Genomic DNA, 15,121 nt, shown 5'->3' on the forward strand with positions numbered 1-15,121 from the left:
GCCAGAAAATCCCTCCCTCCTTTTGTTCTACCCAGCTGCCTCCGCTTCCTCCTCCGGGAAGCCGGCTAGGTTCAACTCCAAGCCTGACCCTTTCTCTAGGTCACAGCCAGCTCTGCCCTGGCACACAACTTCCAGAGCCACAGTACCTTGCCCTTACGGAGACTCTCAGACATCACTGAGCACCCAGGCAGAACCCAGGCTCCTAGGCAGGAGGAGAGGTCCTTACTAATGTTTCATGGTCAATATGGATCCAGCTTCAAGAAACCTAACCCATCTTGGATTACTGTGTGCTGCCCCATCCAGCTAATGAGTTGCATGTGTTGTGGCCTAGTGTATAAATGGGGCATTTTATTTGTCCTAAAATCTGGCACTCCCTCTTGCCTGTAGTGATTCTGGGATTGGTGGAGGAGCCTGGCCAGGGTCACCTGTCACTCCCCTTGGGACTCAGGGTAAAGCTGGTCATGCTGGAGAGAGGGCAAAAGCGTCCACGTGGGGAGTCCAGACACTTAGGATCTAGTGACAGCTTCTTCACTGGTGACCTTGGCCAAATCGCCTCATTTCTTTGGGCTTTTCTGCCTCCATCCTTAATACTAAAAAGGGGGGAAATAAATCCAAAAATCTATGATGTGATTTCGACCTAATAGAGAGTGACAAAATCAGCCCTGGGCTCCAGGCGAGTGCTTTCTAGAATTCTGTGGGGCCCCTCTTTTGGAATACAGTGCAGTCTAGAGTGGGGAAAGGGCTGGGAGTCTCAGAGACCTTTCACTGCAGCCCTTCTCCCTGTAACCCCAATCCCCCTTCCCTCTCCCCTCCCCCACACCTGCTAATTAACCCCCCCCCCCTCAAAAGAGAAACCACGGAAACCCAGGTCAGCAGGCAGGGAAGGGGGGAAGGGTGTCAGAGCCTGATGGTAATAACTCCTCAGCTGAGAAGGAACATTATTTTCCAGGACAGGACATGAATATTGACTCAGCCTCAAGCAATAATTGTGTTTCTGGGAGATCATCGTGGTAAAACAGCTGTGTTATTAAGACTCTAAGGTGTTGCAAGGAATTTGTTTAGATTATACCCTTGGGCCAGAATTGCTCACGGGGCTAACGGCCAAGGGTTTTCCTTTAAGTTGTAGGAGGAGAGAAAGTGGGAGCCAAGTTCCAGGCACATCCCTGGGCTGTCCCCCCCAACCCCCGCCCCCGCAATCCTGTGAGGACAGATGGGTTCTGGATGTGGGGTCTGTGGGAGGAGAAGCCAGTCTCACCGGATGGCTGCGAGAGAGAGAGAGAGAGAGAGAGAGAGAGAGAGAGAGAGAGAGCCCGCCATGGACCCCTACAGGCCCAACCAGGTGTAAACTTGGGTTCTGCCACTTCCCTGCTTGTTTGGGGCCGGAGGAGTTACTTTGCTTGTCTTTAAAACTGGGATCGAAAGTAGATGGGAGCTGCAAGGAGGCAGGTTCTAGCTCAGTGTGAGGGTGAGCTCTATCCATCTGAAGCCCCCCAACATTGAAGGCAACCCAGGAGTGACCACTTCAAGGAGGTTCTGTAGAGGGGACTCCATCATGACTTGCAGGAGGGGATGAGATGACCCTTAATTCCCTTCCAGTTCAGAGATGATTTGGCCAGCTGGTTACTCAGGCCTGCAGCTGTGACTGCTAAGTACCCAGACCCTCCTCTGAGGGTCCGAGCTGACCTCATAACTGCTACTGGTCCCTTTCCTCGCCCACAGGCTCCTCAGCTGTGGGCTGCTTGTCTGGCACCCGGGAGTGCTGCTGTGGACTGCAAAGGCCTTTGGAATAATCACCAACTGTCAGACCCCAGAATAAGCTGTTTTGCCCTTCTGGGCCTCAGTTCCTCATCTTTAAAATAGGGACAATATTAAGGATTAGATGAGATAACATGAAAGTATTCCACCCAGAGGTTGGCGCATGGCCCAAAAAAGCAAACAATAGCTCCCTCCACTCCCCCAGGACATGAACAGCACACACTTCACACCCACCTACCAAGAAGCCAAACCATTCAGAGACCAGAGGTTTGGACGCTTCAGGTCAAGAGAGAGGTTATTCGCTGGGCAAGTAGTCCAACCCTCCTCACCCCCCCCCCCCCACCCCTTCAGGGCTCCTGCAGGAGGCTCTCAAGATCTCAGAATGCAGTGGGCCTGTGGCAGGTGCTCAGAAGATGTCTCTGCATTGGACAGTAGAGCATGGACAGGTCCAGACAGGAAGAGCCTGTGAAGATTTCTGGATGCCAGGTCCTACCTTTGCCACCCCCCACCCCCAGGAGCCATGCCACCTAAAGCTACATTTTTGAGACCCTGTTGTGATGTCACTGCATTCTCTGGAGACACAATATGACAACCACTCCTGTGGTTGCACGACAGTAAATTCAGATGTCAAAGCTGAACAGAACCTTAGAAGTCAGACCCAAGTTCCATTCCACAGATGCGGAACTGAGGCCCAGAGAGGTTGGGTAGCTTTTGCAAGTCAGTGGTAGTCCCAGCGCCAGAGCCCGGCAGTAATCCTGATATTCCTAACCCAGTGCTCTTCCTTCTTCAGGTCCGGGTAAACTCCTTACTGCCCTGTGTGCAGAAATCCCACCAGGGGCGGCAAGGCCAGGGGACCCCATCAGGCTGCAGGGGTGGGGGTGTCTCCCAAGGCAAGGGCTATGTCTCCTCTTTCAGACCAGCGGCTCTCCTGGGATGGGGTTGTGTGTCCTCTATCAGACTGAGGACTGCAACTGAGTTCGGGGCCCTGGAGTCCACCTAACAAATCCCTTCTTGTGGGCCAGTCGTGCCTCCACCTCCCGCCTTGCACAGCGCTGGGGCTGCACAGTGAAGAAGGATGTTGGTGTGGGGTTGGGCAGGGCCTGGGAACTCTGTGGGCTGCCCACAGCCAGGACAGCTCCTTGTCCTCTCCAAGTCCCAGAGGGACGTTCACTGTCTGGGGGCAGGAAAATCACCAGCTATGGACGACACCCCACTGGGGCCTTGGGGCAGAGCCAAAGGCCTGATCCTCAGTTCAGCCTCAGAACCATGACCCTCACCTTCTGTGACCCCCTCCCCCTGCCACCTGGCTCCTGAGGGTAGGAGCTGGGTTTGTACACCAGTGTCCCACCCCACTCAAGCCAGGGCTGGCCTTGGGAAAAACTGGGACTGGGAACAAGCTTTAGCCAGGAGGGATTTGCTCTCTTTTCCCCTACTGCTCTCAGGAAAGGTCCAGGCAGTGGCTTCACCTGGTTGTGCCTGCCAGTTACTAAGTGCCTGGAACAGGCCACTTGAGAAGGAACTTTGGCCCCCTGGGGGCCAGCCCCTCCCCAACACCGCCTCTTAGCTTGAGCCTGGAGACAGCAGTTTCTCTCCTTTGAGACAAGGCTAGTGCTGGTGAGGAGAGGCAGCTGGGCTGGGACCCGGGGTCCTGGACAGGGTGCAGTGCAGTCCCACATCTTCGTTCACAATCTAGGCAAAGCCCACCCCATCTCTTGGCCTCCCTTTCCTCCCCTGTGACATGGGAATAGTCAGACACCCTCTTCCTCCCAAAGAGCCCACAAGCAAGGACAGTTAGGACTAGGCACTGCAGAGCCTACTTTCCTCCAGGAGGGAGACTGTCGGAACCGCTCCCTGTCAGCCAATGGCTGGCCTCAGGGGGGAGAGAAGCTGGCAGAGGGCCTGGGATAGTATTCATGGGGACTACTGCCACCCCCTCCATTTCCTCCTCCTCTTCCTGTCTGGTCCCTAGGGCAGAGCATCTGGGATATTTCTGGCTGCCTCCTCCAGGCCTTCGGCTTCCCAGGCACACACAAGTGGCCCCCACACCCAAGCCTGCTTTGATGGAGTGACCTGGGTGGGAGTTCCCTGATGGGGGAGGCACGTTTGTGTTGGGTCTGCAGATTCATACGTGAGGACATGTGCATGCTTGTGTCCCAGGGGGAGGGAAGGTCCCCTGCCGCCTCCCAATGCTGGCTTTGTCTTTGTGAGCCTCTCCATCCTCCTGGAGAAGTCCTGCAGTTGAACATCTCCAGAATGGCAGATACCACCCTACACGGGTCTGGGTCTCAGTTTCCCCACTTGTAGAATAAGTTGGCAGGAGAAGGTAATCACTAAGCTCTCTTCCACCTGACTTTGGAACCCAGAGTCTTAGCTGGTCACCCAAGAAAGTTCAGTGCAGTGGGGAAAGTGCCCCAGGGTTGGGCAGCCGATGGCCTGAGACTGTGATCCCAGGCTAAATGACCCTGGGCAATTCTCTTTCTGGTTATCCACTATAAATGAAGGGGTTGAGCCACATGAGCCGGAAGTTCCTTCAAATTGTGACCTTCTGGCCCAGCATTTGTAGCACAGAGGGACAGCAGGCCCGTGATTTAAGGGTGCATGCTCTAGAGTCAGCCTGGCTGAGCACCAGGCCTCGATCTGCCACTTACCAGCCCTGTGACCTTGACCATGTGACTAAACCTCTTAGTGCCTTAGTCTTCAAATCTAACAAATGGGGCCATTAATAATATCTTACTCAAAGTGTTGCTATAAGCAGTATCTATGAAATTAGGGGAAATAATAGCATGTACTCACAGAATTATTACAGGAATGAAAGTGCTTACAAAAGTGTCTGACACAGTGCAATTTAAGTGATAAATGTTCTATTTCACGAAGCCCTTCTCCTTCTCACTCACGGCTATATGATCAGCAGCCCCACTTCGCTTTTCCTAAGGTTTAGAGACACAGCAATGGAGCTCTGGCAAGTGGAGAATAGACATTGGCTTCCCATTCCCATCCCAATTTGGGAAGTACTTCCACATTCAGGGGTTTATTGGACACTGCCTGCCACCCTCCTATTTTTACAGAGAAGGAATCCAGGCTCAAAATGAGATTGGGTGCAGTCAGGGTGCAGGCCAACTTAGAACTGGATCCAGACCCCACCTGGCTTACTCTATTTGCTCCACCTCTGCCTCCTCCCTCCAGTGCCCAAGTACCCCCTGCCCACCAGCCGATGGGGTAGGCTAGGCATTACTCCTGTCCTTGCTTCCTCCCAGTTGAATGACCCTGAACAAGTCACATAAATTCTCCAAGAACTTTACAGATATTGTCCCAATACAGGTTTGCCCCACTATCTGAAAGTACAGCATTCCTTCAAAACCTTTTGCAAATGAAAATGGCCTAAGGCGAAGAAGCAATTATCTTAGGGCACATCTTGCTAACAGATGCAGAAAATAAGTTGAGATGAAGCACAGATGCTCACAGACACGGTTCAGAGTTACTGCGACTGAATGCTGAGATGCTGAGCGTAGTTCCCAGGGAAGGAGCGCGGAGGGGCCTCGCTCCCTGCTGCGCAGGGTGCATGTGCCACCTCTGCAAGGACTGGCTGGGAAACCCTGAACGCCATTTTCGCTTCTCAGAGTTTTTTTTAGTTAGTGAAAGCAGATACTAATGCAGGTCTTTCGAGAAAGCAGAGTGGCATAAGGTGAACTTTCAAAAAGCGGGGGATACCTGTACTATGGCCCCGTTTGGAGGAAACAGGGTCGGAGAGTTACGGCACTTGCACAAGTGCAAGGGCATACAGCTGGTCTGGTGCAGGTTGAATGGGACATCTTTGTAAGGATCCCTCATGGTGCCCAGCAGGCAGCAGGCAGGTGCTCCGTACATGGTCACTATTATCATTTCCCATGAGGGACTGAGTGACCGTGAAGGTCTCTGGATGCCCTCTGGGCCTGGGGCCATACAACCCGCTAGCCACCACATCACATGAGCCATACTATCTTTAGCCACGGATATATTTATATCCGGGGGAATTTTTTTCTGCTACGGGGGAGCCCCAGGGTCGGTGGCCGCTGAATCCAGGCCCCGCAGCGAGGCGGCCTCGGCCCTCCCGCTCGCCATGCCTCGGGGTCCAGAGACCGCGGTGCAGGTGTGGGTGGGTGGCCAGCTCTTCCAGGCCGACCAGGCCCTGTTGGTGGAGCACTGCGGCTTCTTCCGCGGCCTCTTCCGATCCGGCATGAGGGAGGCGCGCGCGGCCGAGGTGCGCCTGGGCGCCCTGAGCCCGGCCGGCTTTCGCACTACGCTGCAGGTGCTGCGCGGCGAGCGGCCGGCGCTGGAGGCTGCGGAGGACCTGCTGCAGGCGGTGGAGTGCGCCGCCTTCCTGCAGGCGCCGGCGCTGGCGCGCTTCCTGGAGCACAGCCTCACGTCCGACAACTGCGCGTTGCTGTGCGACGCGGCCGCCGCCTTCGGCCTGCGAGACGTGTTCCACAGCGCCGCGCTCTTCATCCGCGATGGCGCGCCGGACCTGGCGACCGAGCTGGCGCTGCCCGAGGCCCGCGCGTACGTGGCGGCCCTGCGGCCCAGCAGCTATGTGGCCTTAAGCACGCACACGCCCGCGCCTGGCTTCCTGGAGGACCAGTCGCGATCGGTGTGTTACCTGGACGAGGAGGAGGACGCGTGGCGCACGCTGGCCATGCTGCCCTTGGAGGCCAGCACAATGCTGGCCGGCGTGGCCACGCTGGGCAACAAGCTCTACATCGTGGGGGGCGTGCGGGGTCCCAGTAAGGAGGTGGTGGAACTGGGCTTCTGCTACGACCCTGAGAGCGGCACCTGGTGCGAGTTCCCCAGCCCGCACCAGCCGCGCTACGACACGGCGCTGGCCGGCTTCGACGGCTGCCTCTACGCCATCGGCGGCGAGTTCCAGAGGATGCCCATGAGCTCCGTGGAGCGCTATGACCCGGCCGCGGCCTGCTGGAGCTTTGTGGCAGACCTGCCGCAGCCGGCTGCCGGCGTGCCCTGCGCCCAGGCATGTGGTCGCCTCTTCGTGTGTCTGTGGCGGCCAGCTGACACCACAGCTGTGGTGGAGTACACGGTGCAGGCCGACGCATGGCTGCCAGTGGCCGAGTTGCGACGTCCGCAGAGCTATGGCCACTGCATGGTAGCCCACCGCGACAGCCTCTATGTGGTGCGCAACGGGCCATCCGATGACTTTTTACATTGTGCCATCGACTGCTTCAACCTGGCCACGGGCCAGTGGACGGCGCTGCCCGGCCAGTTTGTCAACAGCAAGGGAGCGCTCTTCACAGCGGTGGTGCGTGGTGACATTGTCTATACTGTCAATCGCATGTTCACACTGCTCTACGCCATCGAGGGCAGCGCCTGGAGGCTGCTCAGGGAAAAGGCAGGCTTCCCAAGGCCCGGCTCCTTGCAGACCTTTCTCCTGAGACTGCCTAGTGGCGCTCAAGGGCCTGTGGCCTCGACAACACCTGAATTGTGACTCCTGGGCCGGGCTTCAGGAGGGATGACCTCCTGAGTTCTCCCTGAGTCATGGCTGGGTCTATGAGGCGGGCCTTCGGAGCGGCGGGGGACTCCTCTTCCTGGTTGAGATGATCAGATCTCACGTTGTCAGGTGGTGTAAACATGCCCAAGAAACTCAGGGCACAAAGACGATGCTAGGGTCTGAGCCTTCAAATTACTTGGGCATTGCTGAAAGCTGGTGGGTCGCAATGTCAGTGGCGGCGGTGGGGGAGGGGAGAAATTGCTGTCATCTAGGCTTGTGTGTGAATGGGCCAGGAATTGAGCATGGGTGGGAGTGGGTTAAGTGATGATAATCAAACTGCTAATCAGTAGGCAAAAATTAGGCAACTACTATGTGCCCAGCACACTGCTTGCCCTAGTGTAGTTGGTAGTTGCCAGCCAGACAGAGGTCCACCAAGCTTAGAGTTTAGCCCAGAAAAAACTCAATCCTAACAGAACATTTAGAGGATGACAGAAGTTTTACACATATTTGTCTTGGTCCACAAAGGGTTGAAGGCAATATTAAAAAAAAAAAAGAAAAAGAAAAAAACCCCACAACGTAATATAAATATAAAACAAAGTACTGAAGAAATTAGGGCAAAGGGAAAATAGGGAAAGGAAAAATATGTAATTCCAGGAAGGAGGGTACACCATGTGAAGAAGACAGGCAGGATAATTAGCTGCTGAAAGGGAGGCTCATATGGCAGAAACAGTGAGAGCTCAGAAGGCCCAGAAGAGGAGAGATGAGGGACGGCTTCAGCAGATGCGGAGTCTCCGTGAACCCTGCCTTTGAGGCAGAGCAGCTGTGCATGGAGACATCTGGGGCTGGGGCAAGGCTGGGCTGGTTTGCAGAGACAATAACTGAACCGAACATGGAGAGATACCAGTGAGGAGAAAAGGTTTCCTTACCCCCTTATAGGGTTTGAATCTGCAGGGGAGAACCCAATTGTAATCCCCTTGCCTACCCCCCCCCTTTATTTCATCACCCCAGGGCAGTGGGCTATTAACTTCCATGAGTACAGGTCACTCAAGGTATGAGCCAGTCCTGACCAGGTCTAATTGCCTCATCCTATCCTTCCCCCACATTCTACAGGTTAACTCTCTCCTCCTAGCCTCTGCTCCTGATATTCTCTGGTCCCGAATGCCTTTCCTCTTCTCTTTCTGTTGGCTCTGTCCCCACCTCCTCTGCTCAGATTTGGCTGGTCGTGAGCTTGGCCGCCCACACTGCTTACTGAACCCCTGACTGATGTCATCCTGCGTGTGTGCACGTGCAGCCGTGCAAATGTGCAGATAGAAGGACAGAGATCCCACTGTGCCGTCAGCTGGGCTGGGACACTCTCCTGCCTACAGAGTAACATGGCGAGGTCCTGACAGCACCCATGCTGCAGAGGCCACTAATTAGGAACCTGGTGTTAGATGAAGACTCTTATCCCTCCTTTAAAATGCCCCCACCCTGGTTCCTGATCAGACACCCACCCCCAACCTCCATCCTTTCCATGCCTCTGGGCAGACTTCTCTGACTGGTCCTGAATGGTCTCCATCCTCCAGGACCTGAGGCCCATGTGAAACCCCGGCCTCCTCACAAGTGGAGAATGCGGTGTCAGCATGGCACCACCTGGACATGGAGTCTAGTATCAGGGCCACCCCCAACTGCCTTTTCGCCTAACCTATGTCTCAAGCCTCGGAGAATGCTGCTCTCAGAAGCCTGGGACGTTCTAGCGCTGGAGTAGCCTAATCTGATGAGTCACAACAATAAATCCTGACTTTTGCATCCTGTTAATGGTGTGCAAAGTGCTTTCACGTCCCTCCTCCCACTACAGCCCTGCCTCAGTCCTGGGAGTTAGGTGCCTTCTCCCGGTGGCAGATGAGACATGTGAGGCTCAGAGGCTGAGTGACTGGCCCAGGCCAAGGCATGGCAGAGCACTCACTTCTAGGTTTTGTCCCAGTACCATCTTCTTTACCACCCGTCCAAGATCTATGTATTTAACTCATTAATGAGGGAACCAGAAGAATGGTAAAGCTGGTTCATCAAAGGAGCATTTGAAAGACAGAGATTTGTATATTTAATTGGAAAAGACATAAATCAATTTGCTAAGGTAAGAAATGAAGCTGGCTAATGTCTTACAGGGCAATAAAACCATAACTACTTTGGTTCTCTCCTCGACTAAAACCCTTTGTATCTTCACACACATGCACATACATACTTGTATACACAGTTACATGTTAGCATGTAAGTTCATAAAGTCAGGACCCCAATCAGTGGTAAACTGTAAAACAAAAGTATATTCCCCTAGACAATCATGTAACTCTTAGCGGTTCAGTTCTGCCCCAGAATGACCTGGAAAGCTCGGGCAGCCCTCCCTGTGCTTCCTTAACAGCACAGAGCCGGCCACCCTGAACTCGCACCCTCGAGATCCATCAGCTCCTTTGCTGTCTCAACCCGCAGAGCTTTGTGTTTGCCAGCTTCTGCAGCCGGCTGCGAGGACCAGCCCAGAGGGGGCCTGCTGGCCCCTGAGATTTGGTTGTCCCTTGATCCAGAGCAGCCCTTTCTGGTATATCTTTTGTGCATAATAATAACAACGTGATGTTCACAGCTTTCCCGTGGTTGACTTAGCTCAGCTTTGTAAGAATTTTAAGTGATAGGCAGCTCAGTATCACTCCCACTCCCCTCTTAAAATAAAAAAAATAAAATTTAAAAACCCAAATACCCTAAGGTTATGAGATTGGAAGAGGCACAACTAGGAAGCAGTAGAACCCAGCTTTGAAGCTAGGGCCACGTGTTTTATTTTCTCTTGCTGTCTCCTTGCTTGGCTGACATTTCAAGCAAGATGGACAGGGTTTTCCTGCCTGTCTCCTTAACATTCCTCTCTGTTACCCTTCTCTCTGCACATTCTCTTCTCAGGGTTCATCCACTCACCTGGGTCCAATCCTTTACCTCCTCCTGATAGGAAAATTCACTCCCCTGGGTTCTTTTCTTCTGGATCTAGTTAGGAGACTAAGGGCCCACTTCGTGAGGGTGTTGGTGACGGGTTGAGGCCCTCTCTCCCTCTCATGAAATGTGGGGGAAGTTTTCATAATCCAGCCCACCTTCTTCTCTGGCCTCAAAGGTTAGGCTCCATTGTTCCTCCCACAACCCACCATGCTTGCCAAAGATTGTAACTATGCCTAGTTTGCAGGTAAGGAAATTTCTGTGTCCCAGCCCAGAGGTCCCCTATGAGAAATCTGTCCTAGAGATACACCCACACACACTCTGAGAGCTTAACACAACAGGGAGTGCTTTCCTGAACCTCCCTGAGAGCCCTGCAACCCAGCTCCCTGGGGGCTTCTCTGGCTCTGCATACAGTTTCCTTGTACCTGAGACTTTAGTGTCTGGGTGTCCTGCACCCCACGCTTTCCTCTCCCTGGATGCTTGCCTGTTCTGCTTATGTAGCCTGCCTGATAGGGGCGGGAGGGGAAGCCAGACCTTCTCACACTCTCACCCAGGGCCTGCTTCCCTGCCTGCCTGCTTCCCTTCACGTCTGCTCACATGGCAGCCAGAACAAAACGTCGGCCAGACCTGTTGCTCTTCCACTCAGACCCTTAGGTGGCTCCTTGTCTCACCGAAGTCCTTTCAGGACCCTCTGCCCCATTTTCTCCCTGACGCCTTTTACCACTTTCCTGCAGCCTCGTTGCAATTCAGACACGTAGGGCACAGTCCCACCGCAGGGCCTTCACTCCGTGTCCCTCCGCCGGGCACACCTGTCTCACTCAGCTGCCTGGCTCACTCCCCACTTCCTGCAGGCCTTTGTCAGATGCACTGTCATTTGGAGGCCTTTCCTGACCACCCTACTTAAAATATATGTCTTTTTTTCTACCTCCCCTTTACTGCTTTCCTTTGTTGCATAGCATCTAGAATCATCTACCGTGCTGTATTTTTACTTGTTCAGTGTCCGTTCCTCCTACTAAAACTGAACTCCATGTTTGTTCATTGCCAGGTCAGCCAGGTCCCAGGACAGTGACTAGGACATAGAAGGGAATCGATAAATATTGGGTGAATGAATGAATGAACGGTGCTCAGTGGATGTCCAGAGAATGAGTGAATTGATTGATCAATCAAAGGAAAAACTCATAGAGGCTATTTGATGTCAGAGTAGAGGGTATCATTTCTGCAGGGGTTTGTGGGCCAGGTAATTAGGGGAGATCTTCAGCAGGAGGTGATGAGCTGTCGAGTCCACTGGTTCCAAGGTGCATTTTGGGAAGAACGGGATCTGAGAACAGCAGCAGCTGAGGTCACTGCTCTGTCTCCAGTGGAGGGGCGGAGACTGGAATTGGAAGTGGTAATCACTCTGTGAAGAATTGCTCCTCTTGGCGGTGGAATACACACAGGGCCCGTCTGTTTATTTTCCTTTGGCCCCAAGCAGCTGGGCCTCTTTTTCATCCTAATTGCTCTGCTTCAAGTTGCTGTCACTTCCCAGGAACAGCAGCAGGGAATTAACTGTGCTGGTGGGAGACACAGCTGTGGGCTGACAGGCCACCTTGGAGCGTGCCAGTCATGGGCACGGGATATGGGACCCCAGGGGAGGGGGTCTCCCAGGACTCATCCCAGCGGTGTCCTCTGCAGCCCTCACGATTCTGCCTTAGCTGGAGTGGGGACACACGAACAGAGAGAGCCCCTCTCTGGTGTCTCAGCAGCTAACGAAAGGTAACGGGCCTTTTGGCCACAGGGTCTTGGAAGAGGATGTAAGCATCTCATCCAATCCCTCTCTTCCTACAGGGAGCAAAGGGAAGTCACAGTGGGGCAGGTAACTGCCCCGGAGACACAGCAGTACAGTGGACGCCCCTGAGCCGAACCCACATCTCTAGAACCCTCTTCTCACCACACCATGCTGCATCTCTTGTGCTGCCTTCCAGGACACCCTTGGGGGAGGTTCCCCCAAATCTCTAACGGTGGTATTTAAGCTCCTGGGTCCTTCAACTAACTCACTCAATCTCTCTCTCTCTCTCTCTCTCTCTCTCTCTCTCTCTCTCTCTCACACACACACACACACACACACACTTCAACAACTCTAAGGTAGCCTGATGCCACTGGCCCAGTTTGTTTCTCTTTCCAGTAACATCTTCATTCTAACAGGGGCTTCTAAACTGTGTCCAACTTCAAGCCGAGATTAGGAGAGGGAATTCAGGTACTCTGAGAGGCACACAGCACGGGTTGGGGTGGAAACAAGGGGCCGAGGATCTCTCGGGCACCACTCTGCAGAGGCTAGCTCTGCCTGCCAGGCAGTCGGCTGGTTTTTGAGTCAAGCCCTGGCTTTGACACTTATGAGAGTAAAATGAGAATCTAGAGGCCAGCGTATGTTATGCTCATCTTCCTCATTCCTTCTTCCCCCCTCCTTTCTATGCCTTCCCCTCAGCCCATTACTGAGACCATTTCTGTGAAGCAGGCACAGGTCAGATGAGCTGCACCTGGTTCTGCTGTCCATGCACCTACCACTAAGTGAGGAGGCAGGACGGCAGAATGGGTCGGGTCAGCATCAGCATTGGTGGCAGGGGACCTGGATTCGTATGCCAGCTCCATCACTTGCCAGCTGTGCCATCTTGGGCAAATTCGGTTTCTGTATGAAATGTTGATGACGATGGGGATTTACCTACTGTATGCAGAGCTGTGCAGACAGGTTGCGTGGAGCACCTGCAGCTCTCCCAGTAGGGAGGCAGCTTGAGTGTGCAGAGCCTTCAATGCCAGGCTCAGAACTTGGGCCTTACTCTGCAGGAAGTGGGGAGCCACAGCAAGTGTTTGAGGTGGTGACTACAGAAGACGGATACCAGTCCCAAGCCCCTCGCCCTGCCCTGTGCGGCGCGGCTCCTGTCTGATCCTGCAGATTCACTGTCTCCTTCTCACACTCCGCACCCCCGGAGGGTGCCCTTTGGGCTGTATCATTGGGCTCTCTTGACTCTGGCTCCCAATGGGGGACTCTAGCAGGAGGCAGGGGTGGGGAGGAGTGGGAGGTCTCACTCGTTCCTGACCCCTCCCTGCTGGGCTGCCTAGCACTGATCTTTCTTCCTCTAGGCACCAGGGCCACAGGCCCTGTCAGGTGGCCCTTTCTGCACCGCCCTCTCAGTCTCCAGGTGGTGGTGCCCCTCCCAGGTGTGGGAGAGGTGAGAGCCCCCACCGTCACCAGCCTGACACAAGCCCTATGGTAGCCTCACCCTTTGTAGATTGTTTCTTTCCTCGGCTTCCTCCAGTGACCCAATTCGAGTGTGCTGTCTCTTTCCGTGCCCTGTCCCCTCTGGCTCTTGTCTCTCTGGGCCTCGGTCACTGGGTGGTTTGGTTTGGGCACAGCAAAGAATACTGGAAAATGTCCATTTCAGTGCCTTGGCCTGATTCCATAGTGATGAGAACCACGGGAATGTCTTACCAGAAGGGGTGGTGCCTCTGTGACCGGAAGCTAGGGCTTTGCCTCCCAAGCCACTTGAATTTGAGGGGAAAAAAGTGACCTTTAGAAGCTCTGGGAGGAGTGGCTAGGAATGGAAATGGAAGCAGATGCAGATGATCCAGGGAGCACAGCTTCTGCTGCCCCCTCCCACCTGGGGAACCAGGCAGGGATGGAGGCCCTGCCCCTAGGTAGGGCCTGGTTCTCTGGTCTGGCCTTGACCAGGTTTAACCAGGGGTCCTGCAGGGTACACAGGAGGAGCCCTGGGTGCCCACACGCCAGGCCCAGCCCTGCTACCCATTTGCTGGGTGATTTGGGGCTGGCTGCCCTACCTCTCAGTGCCCAACTTTGCCTCTGTCATTGAAGACGACAGCCCCTATCTGGTGGAACTAAGAGGTTCCAGCTTCTAGCTCAGACTTTCTAGATTCTAACCCAGCTCTGGCACTCCTCACCATGTGGCCTTGCATAGTTGTTAACCTCTCTCAGCCTCAGGTGGTGTCTGTCAATAAGGCTGTCGCAGTGAGTGAGACAGTACCCAGAAAGAGCTTAGAACGGTGCCCAGCGCACAGCAAGTGTCAATAAACCAGAAAGCCCTCTGTCCTCAGGCGAGGACAGTAGCATGTCTTGGCTGTAGCAATCGGACTGGCTTCAGAAGGAGAAGGCAATCAATGACTGCATGATTGGGAGCCCCAAAGACAGGGCTTTTGGCCTTAAAAACATCTCCCACTATTTCTCCTGGTAGGCATTGTCTCCAGGATATAACTCCTTGACCCTGCACTGTCTTAGGGACATAGGACAGGTAGGTGGGAGGGCAGGCATGTGAGTCCTTTCACCAGATACTGAGAAGGTATTGTCCTTATAGTCCTTGGGCCCCAGTCCCTGTCACTGAAGGCCCTGTACCCCCGGGGAGCTCAAATGCTTCTTTTAGCTTCAGAAGCAGTGACCTACCTTGAATCCTGAAAATAGCTCTGGATTGCCACTAAGCCACATCCTTGACCTCATTCAAGATTGCCACCTTGGTGAGGTGGACAGAGCAAACTCCTCACCACGGAGATATACAAGTGGTGGCTTCCCTGGCCAGCCTGCTTCTCAGAGCTCAGCCTGGCCCCCCACAGGCCGCACGGTCACTGCTGCTGGCATGCTGAGGGACGGCGACCCACACTGGTCTTTGCCATCGCAAAGGGGCCATGTGCTCCCCAAAGGAGCATATTATGGGGGGGGGGGGGCCAGGGACAAACTTAGATTTCCGTCCCTTCCATGGGGCACTGGGGGCTTGTGCAGATGAACACCAGGACTCTCCCAGCAGCCACCAGGATCTCGTGTTCACGCCAGTCCCAGCAGTACGGTCCCTCCAGGCTCCTAGGGGCTGGGCACCGAGGAATGGAGACGGCTGCCTCTGTCCCTGGAAATCGCCTCACTGATAGTGCCAGACCAAGTACCCAGAGCTCCTGGTAACACTTTCTGGT

At 54.3% G+C, this 15,121-nt stretch overlaps 1 protein-coding gene across 1 annotated transcript; it reads left to right on the forward strand.

Annotated features, from left to right (window-relative positions):
- Positions 1 to 1,713: 1,713 nt before the first annotated feature.
- KBTBD13 (kelch repeat and BTB domain containing 13) lies at positions 1,714 to 9,017 on the forward strand. The gene has a single exon (XM_036009188.1). The coding sequence runs from the start codon at positions 5,852 to 5,854 to the stop codon at positions 7,226 to 7,228; it is 1,377 nt and encodes a 458-aa protein (XP_035865081.1). The 5' UTR covers positions 1,714 to 5,851; the 3' UTR covers positions 7,229 to 9,017.
- The last annotated feature ends 6,104 nt before the right edge of the window (positions 9,018 to 15,121 follow it).

The sequence above is a fragment of the Phyllostomus discolor genome, chromosome 1 (genome assembly GCF_004126475.2).
Source record: "Phyllostomus discolor isolate MPI-MPIP mPhyDis1 chromosome 1, mPhyDis1.pri.v3, whole genome shotgun sequence".
In the NCBI taxonomy this organism is placed as follows: Eukaryota; Metazoa; Chordata; class Mammalia; order Chiroptera; family Phyllostomidae; genus Phyllostomus; species Phyllostomus discolor.